This window comes from Perna viridis, chromosome 10, assembly GCF_037379345.1.
Source record: "Perna viridis isolate PV_CMFRI_1.1 ecotype Kerala chromosome 10, ASM3737934v1, whole genome shotgun sequence".
Classification (NCBI taxonomy): Eukaryota; Metazoa; Mollusca; class Bivalvia; order Mytilida; family Mytilidae; genus Perna; species Perna viridis.
In genome coordinates, this window is record NC_142454.1 from 1190850 (window position 1) to 1198763 (window position 7914).

The 7914-nt window shown below is 32.4% G+C and overlaps 1 protein-coding gene across 1 annotated transcript; it reads left to right on the forward strand.

The window, feature by feature from the left end:
* The first annotated feature begins 1359 nt into the window (after nt 1-1359).
* LOC148604082 (galactosylceramide sulfotransferase-like) lies at nt 1360-5454 on the forward strand. Its single transcript, XM_088548990.1, has 2 exons — nt 1360-1417; nt 1885-5454. Exons 1-2 carry the CDS (start codon nt 1377-1379, stop codon nt 3095-3097), a joined length of 1254 nt encoding a protein of 417 aa, XP_088405116.1. The 5' UTR covers nt 1360-1376; the 3' UTR covers nt 3098-5454.
* Nucleotides 5455-7914: the final 2460 nt, after the last annotated feature.

Here is a 7914-nt window from a genome sequence, read left to right on the forward strand (position 1 = left end):
TTTATAGAAAATAAATTAAACAACTTTAAACAACTTACAAGGTGATATGGGACCAACGTTGAAATATAATTAGACTATGCTTAAAAGAGGGAAAATTTCGATTTTAACTTTATTCACTTGAAAATGTTTTCACGATAATCACCGTAGTAAAAGCACGTGTTGTGATGTACATTTGTGAAGCCAATTGAGAGAAAATATACCCTTTAGCCCTCCATTAGATGTAATACTAATAAATTATGCTAATTGGTGAATTATTACGAGCCTAATGGTAGGAGTTGAAAGGCCATTCAATTAACCACATGGAGTTGGTCTGTTGCCGTAACCTACGCTTTAAAGTTATCAATACAACGGTTTTAGAAGTAGCTTCATGTATCAATCAATGCCATTCGTGTGCTCTTTAATCTTTTTACCGATTAATTCCTCTTATCCGAGATACTATTGTAAGTATATATATTAGAAATGTTCATATTCGATTTTACGTAACACCTGCACTTAAATATGTTCTCCGAGTTTACAAGACATTAAAGAGTTATCGAAGTCTATGAAATTTTAAAATAGTTGGTATGCTAACACATTTACACAAACCATCTACAATTGCATGTCCGAATACTTGTAATGACAAAGTTGTGAGTCTCTTTCTTTTAAATATAACTTGTGAAGACAGTCAAATTTGTAAGTGTAAATTAAGTAGATTAACTTTTTTTCATACATTCATATGGTCAAATTTTAAATTTTGTCCTCTTCAAGAAGGAGCCTTGTGGTATGTTAACTTCGATTAAAGCTCCTGTTATGAAGACCTTTCAGCTAAGGTACAAATGTCAACCTTACATATAATATGTATTAGATTAATGGCGTTAGAAACATTAAGAATCCCGTACTGTCTTGTTTAATCTGTAAACTAAATCAAACCTATATTTTCTGATACAGAAATTTAAAACATACACCTCATATAAAAACAACAATGTTTGGGAGACAATCATTTCTGTGGGCTGCTGCAGTCCTCTTGAACTATCTACCTGAGGTGTTCAGACAGGGCTTAATCTTTAACCAATTTAAATATATGATTTCGAAAATGGGGGTATGTTTTCATGAGTTGACTCAGGTGAGCTGAGCGTATCGACCAGACAATAATATATGTTACATGGCCTCTAAGACAACAAGTCGTAATGATGACATTCGACAATGGTATTTGTGAAAGCACATGCGCAGGCCAATGCATTTTACTGACTATCACAATCTGACAAATCAATTCGTTAATTCTCAGTAATGTCTTGATCTGTCAAATATTATAATAAAACCATGATTTATAAAAGTTCTATAATCTCAATAAAACAGTAAATAATAATAGGTAACAGATGAGGTACCGAAAAGACAGAATGACAATCAGTTCCTGCAGGAAATCCAAATACATATGGAGGTAAGGAGGTATAACTTATACGGGTAAATGTAACTTAGTAGATTTATATGGCAGAGTTGGTTGTAAATAACATCGAGGAGTAGTATGTATTCATATATTCCTGTGTACATGTGTGTATCTATTGAAAAAAAGTTCGAAATAATTTCAAGCGTAAAAAAAAAACAGTTAAAATGCAACAATAAATAGTGATATTCATAAACATTTTGGAAAAAAGTGGACATTGTTTTCCTAAAACCACTAATTGGTAAACATAGACTGCCTGAGAGATACAATGTTCAAATTAACATGTAAAACTCGAACCACTCGTTCTAGCCTTTTTACTTAATGTAATTAATATAACAAAAAACAAAAACAAAACAAATAGACATTGATCAATAATGAACTCTTGAAAAGAAATATTTATAACAAATAGAACAGACTTGTTGACAATTGAGCTAACCTGACCGCTTTGAAATTTTAATTTTTAGATTGGTGTTTCTACAGCTAGTGATTGGTATTTTTGTCGTTTATAAGAGCTTTAACGAAGCAATACTCAAACATTCAAATGAAGTCTTCAGCTTCAATGACAATCTACAATCTGTTAAAACTCCAAATGATACATGGATTCAAAGAGAAAACTCCTTGAGTCATACACATATCCCTACCTTCTTTCCTCGGTGTAAAAAACAACGCAATGTAGTATTTGTTAAAGTCCACAAAACCGGAAGTACAACTGCCTGGGGAATATTTGCTAGATTTGCTCATAACAATGGTTTAAACATGGTACTTCCTAAACGAGAGAGTGGTATTCAGTTCAACTATTTGTCGTCAAGGAATATCAAATTGTCAGAGACAATCTTGCCCCCACCAAGAGGAGAGACCTACAATATTCTTTGCAATCATGCACTATACAATAAGGAACAGTTTGATAAATTGATGCCCCCGGATACAGTCAGGATAGGAATTGTACGCGACCCGGTGTCCGTTGTCAAATCTGCTTTCTTCTATTTCGGATTGTACAACGTGGTCAAAAACCGTCTTCCATCGACTGACAGTCACATGATATTTCACAAATTTCTGGAGCACAAAATATATCAGCTCTACGACTTGCATCGGCCTCTGTTTAATGGTATGGCGTATGACTTTGGCATACCAACAACACAACTTTCGAATACGTCATTTGTTTTAAACTATATCAATATACTAGACAGAGATTTCAAACTTGTAATCATTGCTGAATATTTTGATGAATCTTTAGTTCTGATGAAGAGATATTTATGTTGGGATTTTCAAGACATTTTATACTTAACACAAAATAAAGGCACATGGAGGACATACAATCGACCCAACATGACTTCTGACGACATTAACAGGATAACTACTCTATCAAAAGCTGACAGTGTACTTTACAACTTCTTCAAAGTTAGATTGATTGGCCAAATTCAAAGAGAAGGTCCAAGTTTTGAGCATGAAGTACGACATTTCAAAAAAGTGACGCAACAGCTACGTCAGTATTGTGTCACCACAGAATCTATCAATTCAATGACCATACCGTCAACAACATGGAACAAAGCTTTACATTTCGACCGTGGACTTTGTAATAGGCTGATTACATCAGAAATAGAACTAGTCAGGCAGCTGATCAGGGAAAGTAAGAAAAAGCTGTCACAAAGAGCACAGACCACTAAGATGGTGAAATAACAATGCAATGCTGGGCAGCGTATTTGATACTCATTGTTTCCTTGTATTAACCTAAGTAATTCGACGACATTACTGTTGAATTCTAATATTAAGTATTTGATTTCTATGGAATCTATTCTATTGTCATTCTTCTACATTTTTTCTCATAATTTGACATATTGAGAGGTTTTAATATAACATAAGTATTTAGGAAGCTAGTCTTTATACCCGAGCACTTTGTCTATATAGTACAGGTATATTTTGTTTTATTTGCAAACCATCTCAAAACTTTTGGAATACTTTATTAAGTTAGAAATGAAGTAAGCAAATAGACTAATCTACTCAGTTTTATATTGTTTTCTCCATTAGTATAATTATTATAAACTATCATTGCTAGTATTTCTTTTTCCTTATAAAGACATCAATCTGGTGTAAATTGATTCTTTCATCTACTAAGTAGATTGTATTATTTCATTGATATTTGATTGTTTATCATAAATTTATGTGTTTAATACTTTACACTTTCTGCTTTGTGATTTAATGAAAAATGATAAAAAATAAAATGTGGTAATGACTCTTAATTGGCTGTGCAGACGTGATACTACAATACATTACTCACATTGTGAATGCATGATATTATGTAAGATTTGTTAAGCGACATATGATGGCTGTTTTGAATCTTAGTTCGGCATTTCTGACTTAATTTTCCAGTTGTCGATTTCACAAACTCGTAAATTAAATTAATACTTAAACGACTTTTTGTAATTTAAGATGCTGTAACGTTGCTGATTCGATCATACTTTCTTCCTGACGTTTTTATGGATATTAAGAATAAAACTGGGACCATTTCAGTAAACTTTAGGGCATATAAAGGCAAGAAATGTCATTTATTTTCTTCTTTGGATAAAATTATGTAGGTACTGAACGATCGTGTACTGTAATATGTCAATGGAAAATGCAATGGCGATTCTATGTAGATTTCTCCGAACATCTTACAGTTGTATTATAGTATAGTGACATCGACGGTGTCATGTGTTTTTCTCACTGGTAAACAATAATTTATGATTCTGTATGAAGTGCATGTTTGGAGCTTTTTGATATGTGTATTTGTTTTGGAATAGGTTTCTCATGGTGGGAATTTAAGATTACAAAAATGTCTTCGTTATTGATATGCCACTACTCAATAATTGTAGACGAAACAACAAAATTCGTTTTTAAAAATTAAATAACTTGGCCAAAATTCTTAGGCCTACTTGCTTGAAATATTATTTTACCTACGGAAAATTTTAGCCTAATCACGTCTTTTTTTTCAAATGAATTGCAAATATTTTTGTGGAGAAAGCTCATTCTTATACATAAAATGAATCGGCTGCTAGTAAGTAATTTAATTAAAAGATTTGTCTTAGAAAAACTGCGCTGTCGGCGCTTGTTAGCCTTTCGCACACAATTTATTATTGTAGTAAATCAAGTGACTTGCAAATTGAAATTTATGAATAGTGCAAAATAGTGCCGGTCAAAATTTGCACAATTGCAAATACCTGTATATATATTGATTTTTGATATCCAATCTGTATTTTATGTTTGATCTTTGTATTGTATTTGCTTGACCCAAATGGGTGTAATTTGCAAATAAAGTATTACTAACGTTTGAATAATAGCCCAAATATGACAAAATACGAAAGTGCGCCAATACGGGATTTAGCCGTCCAATACGAATTTTACCAGTCCAATACGAGATTTAGTCAGTACATCATATTGGCCTGGGCCAATATGACGTATTGGACTAGATAGTCAATAAAGGTATAATTGCGTAAGGTTTTCCATATTGGCTGAGTTATTGGTCCTCGGCTCAGTCCAATATGGTTACGCTCGGACAAATAACTAAGCCAATATGGAAAACCTTACGCAATAATACTATACTATCGATATAACCAGTGAGGAAACTAGTTAAAACCAAAGAAATAATATTATACAACTAAGGAAGACTTCTCCAATAGAATTTCATTATAAAAATCAATCGTTCAGTACCCATTCTGTTAATTTCTATGTTTAAATATCAGGAAAAAAAAGTTTTATAATTTTGGCCATCATATTTGAAATATTGTAAAATAGCAATGTATTAGTGTGTGTAGTTGAATTTAACGGCCTGGTGTGTAGTATTTGAAAAATCGCTTATTCTCTAAATTGTTGAGTTTTTCTTTATTTAAGGTTATTAGATGTGCACAAAATACCAAATGTAAAAATAAAGTAATTAAAAAAATGGACTTTTTCTCTACATTTTTACGACATAAATAATATTGTAGCTGACTTTTTGCGGAGTGTACGAAAGTACGAAATTAACAATGAAATTGAATACCTATATTTGTAGGTAGTGATTGCATGGCGAATAGGATTTTTTTTTAAATCAAAGTTTTATTGATGAATAAACGATCTGATTTTGACCTGTTTTTTTTATCTCCTTTGACTCCAGTAAGATATATTATCAAGCCGGTTGATACAGTCAGTTGTAGCACAGTGCGGAAGTTTTTAAAATATTTCAATACATATCCATGACATGTATAAAAACATGGCCGACTAATATTCAACTACTGAACTAAAACCCTTTTTCAGACGTTCTACTCCAAATTATATCTTACATGTACATGTTTTGAATATGAATTAATTTTAATCAACCATTAATTTTCAGTGTAACATGGTTTTATCCTGAAGCATGTCTTTTAGTTACTATAAAAGTTTGTAGTCATGATACCATTGAGAGTTATACCAGTAATCAAACACCAATATTTCCATCAATTATTAAATGTGATATAAGATCAATTTTCTTTTCATGCGAAAGAAGTAATATAAATCTGTTTTCGTATTCGTTGTTGTGGATATATTCGATGCAGGATTACAATAAGAGATAAAAGAGATAAGTTTTAAATCTGATTTTTTTCACCAATTACTTAGTAGTTTGTTTGGAAGTTGTAAATATAACTGTGAATACGATACAATTCTCCAACTGCCAGGCAGGTAGACAGGCATAAGCCGAACACAATTTTCTAGTGGAGAAACATTTAAATTTAACTGTTAAAACCTGAATTGTAAATGCATGAACGTTATTTTGATAGTTTGGTTAATATCCTCTTACATTTAAAAGTGATTATAAAAATGGCATGACTTTTAAGGTTCTATTGTCCCTACACCTAACACCATATCAATGTTTTAGAAATGAAACAATAAAAACAAATCGGTTAAAACATAATGTGGCATACCAATAAATGATCAGGCATGAAACTTTTTTTCTCTTTACGTTGATTTTGTTTTGATGAAAGAGGCACTGATTTTCACGAAGTTTTTTATCTATGTGTGTGTGTTCTTTTAAACTGTTCATTGTTTTGTTTTGTTTTTAATTGATTTACTACTTACTTTTGCTTGAGATCGATGTATAGACCTGTAATTTTGTTTAACCTTTTCTTTGTTTTTGTATGAAATGATTGAGTCAAATTGTCATTGAAAACAGCCCCTTCAACATTGAAAATATATAAAACATTGCAAAATACTTTGAAAAGTCCCATTTTTCAGAAAATGTTTTATCAATAATAGATTCTTCATTTTTAATCACTATAGCAACCACCGGTTTCCATTACTGTCATTTTTCATCCTAGCTAAAAGTGTTAAACTAAACTAAACTGTGGAGTGTTGACATACAGCTTATCCACTATAAACCACCTAATCAACGATAACATATACATTTCATCGATTTTTGGTTACTTTTGCAAGTTCGTTATTCGTTGAAACATATACATAAAATCGGCAAAAATACCGAAGCATCATTTCGGAAAGACAATTCAGGATATTATTCAAGACACCAGAACCCAAGGACATGACCAAAACATGAAAAAAGGAAATAGAGACGATCCATCACATACTGAGTATGATACAATGACATACAAAAGAGTAACCAAGGTAACCAAGACTCCAACGGAAACCAAAAGAATGCAACCTACGGACAAAGACCAGACACTGAAAACTGACACACAACAAGGAACACAAAATAATCAAACTAATGGACACAAAGTAACAAAAGTATATGAGCAACTCGGACTCCACTAAAAACTGGGAGCATAGACCAGGGTAAGCGTCCTCTGCTTTTCTAGAAACACCCGCCGAGTTGCTCATAAAAAGTCAAGTCCAGGGTAGACGAAAGATGAAAGGAAAACTACGACACGTTGAACAAATCAGTTTGCATGGTGCAAATGGATACACCATAACGATCCACGAGATCATGACGACGACCATTAAACTTCTGTAGTGGTGACATCAATCTTGTAGCAACATAACCCTGTTCTAGAAGCTTAAATGTAAGAAGTAAATTAGAAAAAAAGAAAAACAAAACACACACAAACCTGAGACACTTACAACAGGAACTACTACCAAAAAAAAAAAAAAAAAAGGAGTAACAAGTAACATCAGGTGTTCCGGAGGATAGACATGGTCTGCTCCGAAAGTGGCATCAGCCATATTGTAAGTGAGTAAACTCTAGTAAACGTGAAGATAAAAAAGATTAATACAATAGACGACCGTAAAAATATTGGTTAAATGGTAGACAAAGTTTTTATCATGTGTGCTATAGTTGGCAATTTTCGTGTGTATACAGTCAAACGAAAACACTAGGTTAACTTGACGATGTATTATAATGATAGGTTCAAGTTCATCGCTTTTACACAACACGAGCACTTGGAGGTCCTGGTGTTACTTTTCTATTAAACAAAAAGCTCATTAATTTCTTTCTGAACAAAAATGCAATCGTACTTGACACACCAATAACCGTTACCCCGGCAACGGCTCCCCCTATA

Excerpts from the sequence above, each read along its gene's own strand:
- LOC148604082 (XM_088548990.1), top strand. The coding sequence starts at position 1,377 with ATGACAATCAGTTCCTGCAGGAAATCCAAATACATATGGAG. Across the intron at positions 1,418-1,884 it reads AAATCCAAATACATATGGAG|ATTGGTGTTTCTACAGCTAG; the intron begins GTAAGGAGGTAT and ends TTTAATTTTTAG.